Source organism: Capra hircus, chromosome 3 (assembly GCF_001704415.2).
Source record: "Capra hircus breed San Clemente chromosome 3, ASM170441v1, whole genome shotgun sequence".
NCBI lineage: Eukaryota > Metazoa > Chordata > Mammalia > Artiodactyla > Bovidae > Capra > Capra hircus.
Genome location: NC_030810.1, coordinates 67,001,130 through 67,018,540, shown reverse-complemented (window position 1 = coordinate 67,018,540; position 17,411 = coordinate 67,001,130). Strand labels below are relative to the sequence as shown.

At 38.9% G+C, this 17,411-nt stretch overlaps 1 protein-coding gene across 1 annotated transcript in view; it reads right to left on the bottom strand.

Annotated features, from left to right (window-relative positions):
- Positions 1 to 17,411, bottom strand: part of LRRC8C (leucine rich repeat containing 8 family member C) — an 82,828-nt gene that overhangs the window by 27,655 nt on the left and 37,762 nt on the right. Inside the window, exon 2 of the mRNA XM_018045728.1 lies at positions 4,541 to 4,682. Within this exon, the coding sequence (XP_017901217.1) occupies positions 4,541 to 4,678 (138 nt within the window). The 5' untranslated portion in view covers positions 4,679 to 4,682. The remainder of the gene's footprint in view (positions 1 to 4,540; positions 4,683 to 17,411) is intronic.

Below are 17,411 nucleotides of genomic sequence, written 5' to 3'. Positions count from 1 at the left end.
CTCTTTCAGTGCCTCTAGCACACCACACAACACCTGATATACTGAGGGTGCTTAGGGATGTTTGTTAAACCATGGTCTACCCCATATGAATTCTGAGCTCTGTAGCCTTCACATTCTGATGCAATCTTCCTTTGGGGTATTTCAGATGTTTTAGAACCTTGACATCTCAGATTGTACTTCTGGTATCCAGTCAACTGGCATCCATATTCTTAAAGGTGGTAAGGATGAAACAGGCCTGTGTGTGAAGGCTCCAGGTTGGGTCACCCATCTGAGAAGCAGGTACTCGATGTGTTGGGCAGGGTGCTAAGTTGGAAGCTTCTATGTAGCAGAGAGACATGATGGGGACTGTGCTCTGGGAAGATGGTTCTGACCAGGGCCCAGGAAGAGATGCTTAAGTTGTGCTTGAACTCACAGCAGCCATATTCCTAAATGATGTTCATCATGGCATTTTCATAGGTACACACTCCCATTTTCATTTATTTTGTTCCAAGTTAGCTATTAGTTCTTATAGATGCTCTGTGGTTTCCTTTTCTACGATGGAATACGTAAACAAGAAAAACTCCTGCGCCTGTTAATAAGCAAGTCCCTGCAGCAGTTCCGCTGTCACGCGTGGCACGGCGATCAAGTAAGACAGATGCAGAGTCTTCCTGCAGACCTATGTTACCCTCCTCCTGCTATTTCCCCAACTTGCCATTCCAAAATCCGCCCTTCTCCTCGAGGACCCCAATCCATACCCACCTTGTCTGCTGTGTCTTGCTGCCTCCCTTCCCCCACAATCTCTCAGTAGATGGGTCACTTTCTACTTCATGGAAGCTCTACTGTGTCTTTCCTCTCCCTGCAAAAAATGTCTCTGCAGCCATCATTCTTGTTCTTGTAGAAGGTGCTCCCTCTACCCAAATCAATGATAATCCCCGCCTGGATCCTGGATCCAACACCTCTTTCCTCCTGAAGATGATCATTCTTCTCTTACCATCAACTCCTGGGTCTTCTATTTAACTGTTTACTTCTCCACTTGGACATTTAACATATTTCAAACTTAACATGCTCAAAAACAAACTTTTTCCAGTGGCTTAGGTCTAAAAACCTTACAGTTATTCTTGATTTCTTTTTCTCTCATTCATCTCATTCAATCCAATCTTCTAGCAACTCTCATTTTTTTTTTTTTTCATTCAAAATATATCCAGAACCACAGCTTCACTCCTAGTCCAAGCCATCTGATTTGTGTCATGCCTGGATTATTGCACTAGCCTTCTCAGTCATTCCCATTTCCATCCTTGCCCCCCACACTGTATTCTCAGCACCTAGAGTGGTCTTGTCAAAACCTAAGTCAGATAATGATAACCCTCCAAACAGAGCATCTCACTCAGAGCAAAGACAGAATCTTTACAGTTGCCTCCAGGCCCTCCAAGATCTGGCAACTGTTGCCTCTCAGGCCTCAATCTTCTGTTACTCTACTCCTCACTCTGCTCTAGCCCACTGGCCTCCTGGCTTTTCCCTCAGTGTGTGAGGAACGCCTCTGCTTCAGGCCTGTAACATCACCTCAACATTCAAACTTATAGTGTTATAACAGAGCTCACGTGGTTCCAGAATCACTTGGAAACAGGACTGGAGTCAGAGCTTGCCAGCCAGGCAGCATCAGGCTCTTTCCCTTTGGGGGGAATCTTCACAACTATATGTGTGGTGGTCTACCCTGCTGCCCAAGAGCTAGTCTCTCCCCAGGCTTTTCCTCCCCAACCATCTCAGGTGCAAGGTAGAGAGATCCACAGTATGCAGGTTCTGGATTTACTCTGATGCCTTATGTTCCCAAGGAGCCAACAACTCTTGTAACTTAGTAGATAGATATTTCCTGTCAAGGGACATGCCCAGTTACAGGTGTCACCAGAAGCACAGAAATCCCATCTGTGTCTTCCTACTGGGCATTTTTATCATTCCCTGAGCCCAGATGTAGTTGACCAATCAGCAGCCGTTGATGCCATAAGCAATGTTGCCTAGAAACACAAGTAACGTTCTACTGTATCAGGCACATTCTACTGTATCAGGCACAGGGAAACTGAGAGAGAAAGCTGAGAAAGCCAAATGCCAGTTTCTCCTGTAGAAGGGGAAGGGTACTGTGACTGCTTTGTTCTCCGTGTCTTTTGCTCCATCTGTTCCCTCTGATAGGACGGCTCCTCCCCGGATATCTGGATTAGGCTGCTCTCGCACTGACTTCAGTTCCTTCTTCACAAGTCACCTCCCTGGCGAGGGCACCCTGTTTGAGAACCACAAGTGCTAATCTCAGCTGCTGGGATTTCCTACCATTCTTGTATGCTTTATTTTCTTTTCCATTGTTCTTAGTACCTTCTAACATGTATACCGATGCTGCTATTCTGTCGTTCAGTCGTGTCCGACTCTTTGCGACCCCATGAACTGCAGCACGCCAGGCTTCCCCGTCCTTCACCATCTCCTGGAGTTTGCGCAAACTCATGGCCGTTAAGTCAGTGATGCCATTCAACCATCTCATCCTATGTCACCCCTTTCTCCTCTCACCCTCAGTCTTTTCCAGCATCAGGGTCTTTTCCAGTGAATCAGCATATAACTGACTGATTTTGCTTAATGTTTCCCCCATAGAACTTAAATTTTATAAGGCTAGGAGATCTGTCTTTTGTTTTTATCTCCTGCATTGACAATGCCTGGCCTGGACAACAGTGTCTGTCATACAGTATGTTCTTCAACAACTAACTGTTTTGTTTATGAATGAATTTATGCCCTTTCTTTCAAACTCTAGTTTTTCACTGGCATCATTTTATTGGTATGGGGAGGAGGCCGAAAATATTTTCAGCCCGCAAATAAAATGCAGCCTGGTGTTAGGGATTAGGATATGGACTTGGGGCCAAACTGTTTGGATTTCAACAAGGGTTTCGTCAGTCACCTTGGAAGTTTTCCTAATCTCTTGGTGCCTTAGTTTTGCATCTATAAATGGGGATAATAATAGAACATCCAGGGTTGGTATGAGGATGAAATGATTTAAAACATATGTAAAGTGTTCAGAAGAGTGTCTGACACGTAGGGAGCACTGTGCTTAGACATTTAGTCATGTTCGACCCTTTGCGACCCTATGGGCTGTAGCCCACCAGGCTTCTTTCTCCATGGGATTTCCCAGATGAGAATACTTTAATGGGTTGCCATTGCCTTCTCCGGGATCTTCCTGACCCAGGGACTAAACCTGCGTCTCCTGCATTGCAGGTGGATTCTTTACCACTGCACCCACCTGGGAAGCCCCAGGAAGCACTAGATGTTAACTATTATTGAAATCAACAACAAAAAGGTCTTTATCTCTAGGTCTTTATTTCTGCACCACTTCTAGCTACTTTCCTCTTTCCTGACTTTTCCTCTCAGATGACCTATCAATACATGAAAGTTCCATCTACCCCACAGCCTTTAACTTCCATTCAGTTTTCCAACCACTTGCACTAAGGTTTCTAAAGGCCTAGTTTTTCTCAAGGCTGTTTTTCTGTCCTCAGCCTGTGAGTTAGTTGAACCACCTGCCTTCACTGACCACACCTGAGCCTCTCCTCTCTCCTGGTTTGCACCTGTCCTTAGGGCTGTCTTTTCCAGAGGTGCCTCAGTTTCCATCACTCACTTTCTACCGCCATTCCTGGCGTTACCTTACCAAGCACATCCTCCTGGTCTGACTCCATTCCCAGGTGCTGCTTCAACTCTCACACTGAAGACACCCAAAGGGTGGCAGCCCTACAAACTGTCTCCCAGAGGCGGCATGTCCTTTTCGCACATCCATGACTTAGAGCTTTCTTTCCTCTTCCTAGCACTTTCTTTCCTCTTCCTAGCACTTTCTTTATTGCCAGCTCCCTCTTCCTGACTGGTCCTCAAGTTTTAGTATTGCAACCATTTCTCTGGTTCCCCTCCTTTGCACTCAGAGCTCTTCAGAAGCCTCTATCACAACCTGTTCTGACCTCTTGTTTAGTTTCCCTCTAGAAATGAACTGCTTATGGCCACAAAGGATAGTGCCTGACACATAGATATGCAAAAAAAAAAATCTAGATTCAACATATGAATGTACAGTATCTATATAGAATAAATTATGATTCAGTTACATTTTAATTCAGAACTAAAGCACTGGGTGTGAAAACATCTCATCAAAATGTCAGTTCTTTCAGAAAATCTTAGGAGTAAAAATAAGAGATAAAGAAAAAAGCTTGATATTAACAATGTAAATGGCACTGTTGGTATCTATGCTATATTTTACTGTAAAGCCAACTTTGGAAGATAAAGGACTCCCTTTGATATTCATGACATCAAATATTACTTGACTACACTCAACTGCTGTTTGAACTCAGCTAAATCTTACAAATACCCTATTTACCTTATTAGGAAAGTTCAGGAAATTAGGCTTCAGGCTCCCTGCCATGATTATAAATACCACACGCAAACAGAGAAAGAGCAACGAATGTATACATGGTTAAAAATCACACACTTTTTAAAGAGGTTTCGATGGGTTAGTGCCTTGCTCTGCCTCTTTTTTGACATGAACCTAGGCACCTACCTGCAAAGTGCATCCGAACACACCGATCATCAGCATGGCCACAGACAGGTAATCAGTAAACACATCCCACCACGGCTTCAGCACCCGGAAGGCAGGCTGCTGCTCAGAGAACTGCCGGAACTCTGTCACCGGAATCATGTTTCTGAGAAGAGAGAGGTGACTGGTGAATTCATTTATCTTTACACACAACATACTGCATTGTCCACAGCATTTGAAAATTCTGCTCTAACCTGTTGTATTCAGTGATCTGAATTAGTCCATGAGCTGTCACTGTACTTTAGGGTTTTAACAAGTCATTGAGAAATCCACCCCTTGAGGAAATAAGGAGCCCCACATGGAAACAGCAAGCACCTTTACTAACTCCTGTCCAATCAGCGGTGCCCTTTAGCTCCAATGGGCCAAAGCTAAAGGCCCAGAGAGAGAGCATGACCAAAGCTGCCTGTTATTTCCTGGTCTCTCCCTTTCCTCTAATATCAGAAAGATGTGCCAGAAAGAGCCAGAAGACACCAGAAAGAGCACAGCCCATCTTTTAAAATGTTTTTCCTATTTATCTTGTCATCTTGGGTTTTTTTGCTTTGAACTATTTTTAAAAGTGTAAACCTCAGCATTCGTTTGTGTTAATTATTTACTAAGTCCTGAAAGGCAAATGACTTTGCCACTAATCTTCTTCTTATAAATGGGATCATCTCATATGGGGAGGAGGTACTGGGGGGAACTTTTTTTTTTGCCCTATTTTTTTTTTTTTTGTCTCTGGGATTTTTGACTTGATTTTTTTCCCCCTCTATTTCCTAAACACTTTATATTTCACTGTGAACCACAAACTTATCCTCTGTGAAGTCAATTTTCCCTGGAAACACCTGTTGTTTGTTGTTGTTTAGTCGCTAAGTCATGTCTGACTCTTTTGCAGCCCCATGGACTGTAGCCCTGCCAGGCTCTTCTGTCCATGGGATTTCCCAGGCAAGAATGCTGGAGTGGGTTGCCATTTCCTCCTCCAGGAGATCTTCCTGACCCAGGTATTGAGTCCCCTGCATTGCAGATGGATATATATATATATATATATTTTACCATTGAGTCACCAGGGAAGCCCCAGCCTCTCTCTCTGAATAACAGAAGATGAATAGGGTATACTGAGGCTCTGGGAAAAGAGATACATCCATTTCTTCACCTGCACTGTTCTATCTTTTGGCTTAATCCCATTGCCTGTATTATGACTTAAGACTTCATGTTAATCGTCTGGCTACTGGGAGAAGGAATATTTTTTCCTTATCTCATGGCAAGGAAAAAGGGTGGCCAGTGAGGGCCAAAAAAACGGTTTCTCTTTTGCCATCTTTGGATCCAATAATCTCGCTCTCTACAGCTGCCCTTGTTACATAGTCTGATTAAAGAGCAGGGAAAGGCTGCATTTGGTGCTTGTCTTCCCAAGCCTTTTTGTTTGGATCTTCTCTTCCCTAATACTGAATTAAAGCCTGTACAATAAACAGCCTAAAGAAAATGAAAGCCTCTTATTTGGGTTCACCAGTGTTTATCTTTGGAAATTATTATAATATGTTCCATTCTATCTCACTGCTTTACCTGACTTTTTCTTAAGCAGTAATTTGTCTTAATACAACATGGAAAATCCAACCGCTTGGCGTTCCTTTTACCTACGATCTACCTACTTGACATCTGTGCAGCATTTGATAAAATTTCCTCATTTTACTGAAACACAACTTTCTTAACTCCACTTTGCTCACCCACTGGGTTGCAAGTGTCTTGAAGGGAGAACCTATATGTTATCATATGTGTGTTTTCAAAACATGTGTTTCAGGCAAGCCACCCAAGCTAAATAACTTCGCCTACTCCTAGTGTTATTAACATTTCAGACTAGTTCAAAGTTTGATTTGCCTGACACTTTAAGACCTTTTTCTTCTCAATGGATCATTATAATCTCATGGCCCCAAGTGTTTTCTAGTCACAGCTGTCCAGTGGCAGTCACAGACAGGCACTAAACCTCATCTTAACTTCCACTTTCTGCCTAGAAGCTGCTGTTTTGTTCTATTTTGCACCTGCATCACTTACCACAGTTCCTGGAAAACAAGAGGCCCTGAGCAACTGTCTGTTAAATGGATGAGTCGATTCAGATGCTTGTTCATGGAGCAGTTCTCACCTAATCAAATTAGGAGTGACCCGAGCCAGCTGCAGTGACAGCTCTAACAAGTACGGTACTTGTGCTACAGTTTACATCTTTTGATAGATTTGGTTATTGTCTCCTTCGTGATAAATTTTCTGCATACCTTGGAGGGAACTGGGCTTGTTCTTTGATGCAAGGAACAATTTCGGGAATAAAATACACCAATGAAAAGCTGTGGTTCTCAAGGTTTTTGAGCTTGGGAATCCCTTCATGTCCTAAAATGTAGGAGGAGGACCTCAAAGAGCATGTTTTAGGTGGGTGATACCTATCAATACTTACTACATTAGAAATTAAAATGAAATTTAAAAAAAATATATATTAACTCATTTAAAAATAATAAACTCATTTCAAGTTAACATATATTATGTTATTATAAAGATAACTATATTCTCCAAAACAAAAACAATTAATGAGAATAATGGCATTTTTTCACATTTTTGCAAATCTCTTTACCAGTGGACTTAATAGAAGATAGCTGGATTCTCATATCTGCTTCTTCATTCAGTCTGCTCTGATATGTTGCTTTGATTGAAATTTATGAATCAAATATATGCAGTTAGAGAAGGGAAGACTATCTTAACAGGCTTTTCATATAATTGTGGATAACTATAATTTGATAATATATCAAATTAACTTGGTAAGTTGCACTATAGAGCCTGAAAACTGTACTAATGAACTTTTCAAACTCCTTGCTGTTAAAACTCATTCATCAGTCTTGAACTTTAAATGGATCTTTTGTCTGTATATGATTTGGTAACGACATTGGTCATCTGGAAAATATGGGAAATACTGAATCACTTAGTCATGCAGATTTTCCAAATGCTGACAAATTATACTTAGAAATCACATTCATTGAAATCACTAATGCTTTCATCAGAAAATTTTTTAAGTAACTGGAGCCTGTCAAGCTCATGGTGGTGTATAAATTTTCCAAAATTCTAATCATCGCTTGAAAGTTTGAATTTTATTTGTGGCAGCAAATATTATGTTCTTCTTGAAATGTCAAGCTTGCTTCATTCATTTTGAGAAATTATCTTCCACATACTCAAGTCTGAATATCAGTTGTTTTATTCAGTTAAAAACTGTACATTATGATAAAGTGGCTAATTCAACTTTCAACTCAAATAAAGATTTCCCTTGAGATACCTACCTACTGTTCTTGGAATTCAGCAGACATGCTTTATGTGTTCTTCCCTTTGATCACTTCATGTATTATTACAATATGCAGTCAAGGGTCAAGAGCTATTAAAACAATAATTTTTATGGATTCAACCAGGACATTAAATAAAACTGGAATTTTTTCTTTTAAGTTGTTAATGTGTGCCAATGAGGAATACAGTAGAATTTGGTGCCTCTGCCTTGATTCACACTAAGATGACTTACCCACCAATGATTTTGTACCATCAGTGAAAAATGCAAGAAATATCTTGGCATTAAAAACTAGTTTTGATCTTTGTCAGTTCAGTTCAATTTAGACGCTCAGTTGTGTCCGACTCTTTGTGACCCCAATGACTGCAGCAGGCCAGGCTTCCCTGTCCATCACCAACTCCCGGAGCTTGCTCAAATTCATGTCCATCAAGTCAGTGATGCCATCCAACCATCTCATCCTCTGTTGCCTGCTTTTGCTCCTGCCTTCAATCTTTCCCAGCATCAGGGTCTTTTCAAATGAGTCAGTTCTTTGCATCAGGTGGCCAAAGTATTGGAGTTTCAGCTTTAGCATCAGTCCTTCCAATGAATATTCAGGATTCATTTCCTTTAGGATTGACTGGTTTGATCTTTGATCTTGTGGACCCTCTAAAAATGTGTAGGTGACTGGTGTTTCACGAACCACACTTTGAGAACCACTGAGGCAGAGGTTCACTGTTCCTTCATCTGCGGCTTGCCTGGAAAAAGCGAAGGCCTAGGGCACTCATAATGGCGAGGCTCTGCTAGTCCTCGGTGGCTCACTGGCATCCTCCTCTTAATGTGGAAAATACAGACAGACTAAGCAATCTAGGAAACTTAAGTATTGTCTATTGCTTCCTAATACTGGTACAGCCTAGTTAAGAGGGATTGTCGGAGGAAACAGTCAAGGTGAAACAGACTTTAGAGTTATAAGTCTACTCTTAGTGTACTTAACCTCTTTAGGGTAAGTGTGTGTATGTGCATGTGGTATGTACATGCCCTTATATGTATGTACACGCACTACATATAAATGTATGTGGACACATGTATAATACACACATGTAGACTTTGTTGTTTTAACATAACACAAGGCTTAAAGCCAATATCCAGTACAGATTTAATCCTTGGAATTATTTTTGATGCCAAAAAAAAAAAAAAAAAAAGCAGGGGAAGAGAGGAAATATAGGAATTGACTTAAAACCTCTTGATTTAAAACTAAAGAGAGGGTGAAGGAATCTTGCACTTGCTTAACTGAAAAAAAATTTTGTGTACTTTCACCAATTTCAGTGCTTTCCCTCATTTTTTATTTCAATATTTTAAAAACTTTTTACAGTGTTGTGTTGGTTTCTGCCATACAATAGCGCAAATCAAGCATAATTATTTATACGTTCCCCTCTCTCCCTAACCTTCCTCCCTCTTTGTGCATTACAGTGACAACACAATTTCTCTTTCATCATCATTGTACTTTCCAAATGATTTGTGACATTTTGAGAGTTATCATATCAAGTTGAAGAAGCCACTTCTGAATAAACTGGTAAATTTACATAGTTTTTTCCCTAAAGATCAATCAGGATAATTCTATTTATATTTTTTCCCTATTTTAGAAATATAAATGATTACATTAATATTTCTCCCAACTCTAATTTCTAACTTACTATGTAAGATATTTGCTCATCTGATAATGCCTTTAAAAACATGGCATTTCAAATCAAACCAAAAGATTCCTGTATCCTAATAAAAAATATATAAACTTTTACATTGTTATATATTTGCCTCTGTATCCTTTTGCAGAAATCCATTTGTATTACTTTCATTAAAAATACTTATTACTAAAACTAGCTAGTCCAGATTTGATGCATGAGACAGGGCTCTCAGGGCTGGTGCACTGGGATGACCCTGAGGGATGGGATGGGGAGGGAGGAGGGAGGGGGGTTCAGGATGGGGGACACATGTATACCCACGGCTGATTCATATCAAGGTATGGCAAAAAATACAACAATATTGTAAAGTAATTAGCCTCCAAATAAAATAAGTAAATTAAAAAAAATACTTATTACTAAAACTCATTTTAAAGGACTCATTGTTTATAAAATGTTACCTCTCAAAAATATACAGATCTATAATCCTTTTTGTAAAGAATATTGATAAAGTTAGTTGCAAACCCAGAGTTTCTTTCTTTCATTTATTTCTTTCTCCCTGAAACAATGTCTTCTTGTCCATCTCAGGAGAATTTTAATATCTTCTTCTCAATAATTAATTATACAGAACAAATTCTATACTATTTACTACCCAGGACTTTGGAAAATCAAATATATTCTACTCTGATTCAAATCTGATTGCTAACACTGTTTTCCAATGGCTATTAGGTGGGTATATACTACCAGTGCTTTGTCTCACATTTTTCTGGCTATTGGAAAATAGCATTAGACATCAGACAGTATAGTACTGCTCAAGAAAACAAGAGCCAATTTCAAGTGATCCTAGTAATCACATCAGTAACACAGTGAGTGGCCCCTTACAAAAATTCAATAATTCCTGAGCACAACAAATGTGACTTCTACAGGAAAGAAACCCACATATATAATTCATCTGTGTGGCTAACTAAATCTGATGGTCAGTTCTCAGCCCTCACCTTGCCTGCTCTATCTGAGGCATCTGGTGTAATATTCTCTACTTGGCTTTCAGGATGCTATGCCTTTAGGTTTTCCTCCTGTTTTCCATGCTGTTCCTTCTTTTAACTCCTTGACTCTTTCCTCACCTTCTCCCTGACCTCTGGCCTTGATGTGCCCAGTGTTTAGTCTTTGGTCCAATTCTCTTCCCTACCTCATTTACTCCCTTGTGAGCACATGAAGTCATCATGCTTTAAATGGTGGACCCAGCTGCCAACTCAATATCTCCATCTGGAGACACATTAAACTCAGAATATCTGGAACCCACTCCAGTTCCATCTCCTTACCCTACCTCTCCTGTCCCTGGCAAAGCCCTGTTCCTCTTGCAACTTTCCTCCCTTGATGGCAACTACGTCTATGCAGTTGCTTAGACCAAAATTTCTGGAGTCATCCTGAGTCTTCTTCATCTCTTACATCCCACATCCCATCTGTCAAAAATTACACATTCCTTAATGTATTGTCTGTCTCCCCTCAAAGAATGTAAGTTTCATGATGACAGGAATTTTCTTTCCAATTTTACTTTGTATATTGATGTGTCTCAGCACCTAGAAAGTAATGCTTGACATATGGTAGGCACTCAATATTTGCTGAATAAATTACTGAGTAACTAGTAATTCTGATAGAGATAGGAGGGGTGACTGCCTTTTGGTTTGGAAATAGTGATTATAAAAGCAAAGCAGGTGTCTAAGTATTGTCACGGGAGGAAGATCCCATGCGGATCTTCCTGGAAGGCCAGTGTGGAGGAGTGCAAGAGAGGAAGAGCACAGGAGTACCATGATGTATTTATGGGTTCTTTTCAGCAGTACCAATCAAAATAAAGTCATCGGAATATGCTCAAAACATCAATTATAAAACAAATTACTTTTCCTTTAGCAATGCAAAGATGGAAATAAAAAATGACAAAAAGCCAAATTTCCTAATTATGTAAAAGTGATTTATTTCTCTCATAGGAAAGCATGACTCTGGATTGTATTTTACTCTGCAATTGCAGTATGCATGACAAAAATTTTTTTAGAAAAATCCACTAAAGAAGACCATGATTTTATAGTTCTACAGAAATCTATTTAGTTTAAAGAAACTCAGAGGTGGGTTATAACTGTTCAGAATCTGAAAGGCACTTTCACAAGTCATCCACTCCATAACTCTCATTTTATGAGTAAAAACTTGAGCCGAGAGAGATTAGGTAACTTGCCCAAGGAACACAGCTAGTGGTGTCTTGACTTCTAATCACACCTTACCTGTTACTCTACAGCTCTTAGTCAATAATACATCACGCTGATCTGAATGCAAAGAATCTAAAATATATACTAAGAAACAAATGGCTTAAATAAAATTTCTTGTTTCATGTCTCTCTTTGAAAACATAAAATGAAAAGTAAACTATTATTAATATATTTAAAGGATTCTTAAGCTCTAGGGCTCTCAGTCTCATAAATGAGAACTTTAGACTCAGAAGGCAAGTTGATCTGACAACCCAGTGGATACTTTGGTACTATCATCTCCTTGAATATTTCCATGATGTCATGTGTTAAATTAATGGCCCAATCACATTATTTGGGAAGCGTTCAAAATGAGCTTAACCTGTTTTTCTAAGAGTGGTAGGGAACAAAAATTACTCCTTGGGGACTTCCCTGATGGTCCAGTGGCTAAGACTCCACGCTCCCAATGCAGGGACCCGGGTTCCATCTGTGGGTGGATCCCACATGCTGCAACTAACAGTTCTCACACAGCAGCTAAGAGATCGTAACTATTAATGCTGCAACTATTAATAAAAGATCCCCCATACTGCGACAAAGACCCAGTGTGGCCAAATAAACAAAAATATGTTAAACATTATTTTAGTTGGCAATTTCAGTTCTTTGTCAATTAATATATAACATTTTTCTCATTATATCCTTCCCATATTTAAAGAAAAACCCTTTAATCAGTGCTTCAGACCATATATCACAAGGCTATTGCTTTACACACCAGTATCCACAGTTATTTTAGCATATTCATAAGCTTTTAATTTACTAAAATTTTGTTAGTACTATTATCAGTAGCTTATTTTTCTCTCACAAGCATAATTCATTTACTTGTGCACTTGCTATAAATAATTATAGCATTATAAGAAATATATATTAAAATGTATATTAAAATGTACTCTAAAAATATAAAGTTTAAGATACGTCAAGCACTGTGCTGGGTGCTAGGGGAATAAAACAGACAAAGTGCCTGCCTCACCCTGTGTACGCTTCTAGGAGAATGTGCATTAAACAAATTTCCACGAGAGCATGAATCGTAATTGATCTTCTTTGATTACTGTTTCCAGTGCCAATGGTGCATTTAAAGAGGTTGCTCTTTTTATTTCACTGAGGACAGGATTTATATCTTGTTGATCTCTGTATCTTCTAGAAAATAGCACAATGTCTTAGGACAGACCCTCGACACATTTTTGTTAAATTCAAAGAGGCCTAAACATGCAAACATAGTCATAAACAGATACACACACCCAAATGAGCATTTTGTAGTAAAGATAATTCTTCTACTGTTATCCTCTCTTATAGCTTGATACTACAATAAGAGTGTGACTATCACCACATAGCTTCACAATCATTGATTAATGATTATTCAAAGAACACCCACTACTGAAGAAACTGTTTGAGAAGAGAATGAGAGTCAGGAATAATTTATAATTTCAAAGTTAAGGGTCACTGAAAATTTAATGTACGATGTCTGTCACTAGTTACAAAGAGGATATATCGATCGATGACGACTTCTTAAGCACTAGCCAGTATCCAATGGCCATGTTTTGTGATTCCCTTCTCAGAACATTACTGTATTAAGAAATAAGTGACAGAAACAGATCCAAACATAAAAGCCTTATTTACAATATAATAGTTTAGAATACTGCATTTATAAGTCTTGGTGAGATTTTTACTTCTTTGGAATTTTTGTCAAAGAACTTCAGCTTCATCCAAATGACACTAGTAATTACTTAATGCTTATTCTATACATTTGAAGTAAACTCAGAAATTTTTTCCAAAAATGAGGCTAAAGAGTGATCTAATAGTTTCTTAAAATCTGACCATAAAAGATTATCATCAAATGTTATTCATTCTCTCCCTCATCTCTGTTGTTCTAAATACACCTAAAGTCTCTCTGAGAATTTAGGCTTCAGCTCTCTGCACCTCTCTGCTCTTCCCAGTCATCTCTTCATTCCACACTGTTTCCGCCTTCCTTAAACCAGGAATACTCTTCCAGGAAGTTAGTGTATACTTAACCCCCACCCCCATCCCATAGGATTCTAAACCCCTGAAAAGACTGGGTTTCCGCTTAAATGGTTGATATCATTCAAATGTAATTTAGACAAGATTTCAGTTATCAGTCTCCACATCCAAAAACCAAGTCTAGATTTCAACAGAGTATATGTGTAGTGACTGTTTTGAATCTGACATCTCTCTTCCTTCAAAGGGCGAAAAGAGACTGAGGTTTATCTCCAGTTAACGTTTCCCCCTTGAATAAAGAAAGCACAACAGTTCTAAGCAGTTGACACACCATGAATACATAGCGCAGGCCAGAAAATTCAAACAAAATAAGTGCCGGAAGCCATTTACCTGGAAAGCGACTTTCCAAGGAAAGGACGGGGAGGAGAGGCGGAGAGGACAGAAACATTCCTGCTCTCCACAACATTAAAACTAAACTTTTTTGCTTATTTTTCACAAAATAGAGTAGATTGAAAAGGCAGGGGTCATCTTTTATTTCATATTACTTGCTCGGGGGCCTAAAAGGCTCAATAGTTTGTTGAGTTAAATTCCTAATGATTCTACAGGGGGCTGGGGTTGGGGGGAGTGGGGGAGTTGCCTTTTCTGTTTCAGTAGAAAGTTTGATGTGTTTTACAAACACTTTTCACACACATAGATGGTCTGGAACTTATAAAAACAGAGTGCCAATCAAGAGTGACCGGGACGTTAAAGTAACCTGTTATCAAAACTTTGCCACTAAGCTCTTTTTTTGTTGTTGTTTAATAGGGTAAAACGTTAAATTTCCAGCCATGTTAAATACAGCAGCAGCCAAAGCAACACTCCTCAGTAAACAAAGAGACTGATGGTTAAAGAGAGACTGAAAGACTGGAGGATTTGTAGTATCATCATTTTTATCCTCTTTTTTATTAAACTCATCTTTATAAGAATCTACCACTCACAGTTCCCCTTTTAAGATCAGGGAACATGGTAGGGTTGTTAATAGCAGAAAAATATTAAATGCTGAGTAAATCTCTTTTCAAGAAAGTTGTTCTCAAGAAGTCAACTCTTGGTTTGTCTTTTCTGTTGGCTGTGCTCAGTAAAATCCATGATGGAAGAAAGAAGTTCAGATCCTCCAGCCTCTGGGGAGGTAGATGGGAACTATAGGAGAAAATGACCAGAATCTTACTGTCAGACTATTAAAACTACCTGGAAATTGGAATATTTGTTTTTACCCATACAGCCAATAAATATTTAATGCAAAGTTTTGTGCTTAAAAGAAAAGTATCTGTTGGGTTTAGCTCTAAAGTTAACATATTGATTTAATGGCTCATCTTTTCCAAGTTAGACATTACATGAGTTCCCCCTTCCAACTTTTTTCTTACAGCAAAGCTAAATAAAATCTAACATGATGATAGTCAACTTTCCTCGAGTCTCACTTCTGGAAGCTGACAAAGGGCATAAGAAGTTTCTGTATATGAAGCTTCTAGGAGAATATGGTCAATGTCTACTTGTAGACTCTCTCAGTCAGACTGAGAGTGTGCCAAAAATCTAAATGAAAAAAAAATACAGAAAATATAAACCAATTCATTAAAATACATCTGTTTCTGAAGATGATATATTCTCTACCAAAAATAAAATAGAAAACATACTAAAAACACCCCTCTATTTCCCCCACTCCAAAAAAAGCAAAGAGTGAAACTAGGTGCTATACATTATTTGATTGCAAAGGTTGAGTGTTGTCTGGGGCTCTTGAGAAGTCACCACAAAGGAGATACCAGCAACTATAGCAGGTCCATGTGGTGCTAACTCTATAATGGGGATGTTCTGTTAATTTCTCCTCACTTTTCAGACTCCTGTGCCTCCTGCAGAGTGGGTTTCTAGTATTGCTTACTCAGGGAAGCCATCCTTGGTCTCCCTGATTAGGTCAAATCCAGCTCTGCGGGCTCTTACAGCACTGTGGATCTCTCTTGTGGCCCCCGTCACAGGCACCATTTCCCATTCGTTTATTTGGTTTCCAAATGAATGTTGGTCTCCATTGTTTTCCCAACACCTAACAGTCTTGGCACATAACAGATGCTCAATATATCTTCATCAAACAAATGAATAATTCATTAAAAACAAAGTTCCAAAAACAGTTCCCAGTGTGAAATCTCAGATTTATTCATTTGAATACTGTCAGCAAAAGGAAAAGAGAGGGAAAAATTTAGAGCCCATCAGATAACTAGGAATGAGACCCAAAACAGTGGCCATCTTTATAGACAAACTGTATAGTATCTTAAAATCGTTTACTCACAGTCGCTATTATTACTAAGAAAGATGGCTTGGGGCCAGATGAGGTCTTCCTGAGAAAACTATCTCAAAGATACTGAGTCCTGTCAAATGCATTTTTAAATGGTTCAGAGACCTAGAAAACAAGATACTAAAGCTCAGTAATAGATCAACTTGTGTGTTGACAATTAGTTATCTAAAGCATCTAGTTATTTAAAGCAGTTTTGTTCAAACAACCTCATCAATAGGATGAAAAGGTAGATTAAGGATGCTCGAAAGGAACAAAATTGATTCAAGAGTTGTTAAATTGCAAAGCTTTCATTGTTAATCACAAATGCTGAAAAGCTATGTAGAAAAGACAATCATTGGAAACAGTGAGGAAGAAACAAGTAAAAAGTTATTTTTAAAAGTCAAACATTTCCACTTTGTCATACAGCAGAAACAATATTGTAAAGCAATCATACTCCAATAATAAACTTTTTTAAAAAAGTAAGCCAAAAAAAAAAATCAAACATTTCAAAGCTGAGAGAGTTCTGGAAGTTCTGAAGTAAAATGGGCTTTAGGAACGAGTGAACGATATTTTGGGTAGCTTAGGGCCAACGGAAAAGACAAATTTATGGAACAACTGTGGGTATTTGTTTGTTTTTACTTGTCCTGTAATGTTTAATCCTATTTTCAGATGACCCATGTTAAAAACTTAACAGACCAATGTTCTAGGGCCTTAAAAAATAGTTATACAGACATAAATCAAAATTGTTTCCAGAAAAACAAAATAAATGTCTATTCAACAAAGGAACAGAAATTGGTGAGAAGATAAATTGGTTTGTTTATACTCAGTGTTTTTAGATATGAAAGATGTATTTTTGTGGGAAAGAAGTGGGATTTAGGGGAATGAGGTGTCAAAAGCCACAGGATTTTGATTCCTCTTTCATCTTTCCTTTCTGGAGGCTGAGAGAGGGATACATTATCATTAGAGATAGCTACTCCAGAGGCACAGTTTTTCAAAGATAGATGCAGTGCCTTTGAAAAGCTTTATTATATCCCTTGCACCTACCACACACAGTGCCTGGCAGCTATTCACTCTTTCTACAGGTACCACAGTAGCTTTTATTTACAGGGTATTGAGCTCACTAATGTGGGTATACCAGTGATTAAGACAGACATAACCTTTGTCCGATGGACCATATATGATGGTGGAAAGACATTCAGTATTAAAAAAAAAAAAAGAGAACATGACATACCATCATTTAATCACAACTGTGACAGGTACAATGAAGTGGAAGTTTCAGATCCCCTGGTAGTGAGTAAATGGAGGTACCTGAGATCCTGGGGGTTTAGGAAGTGAAGCCTGCATGAAAATAGGAAGTAGAGGTAGGA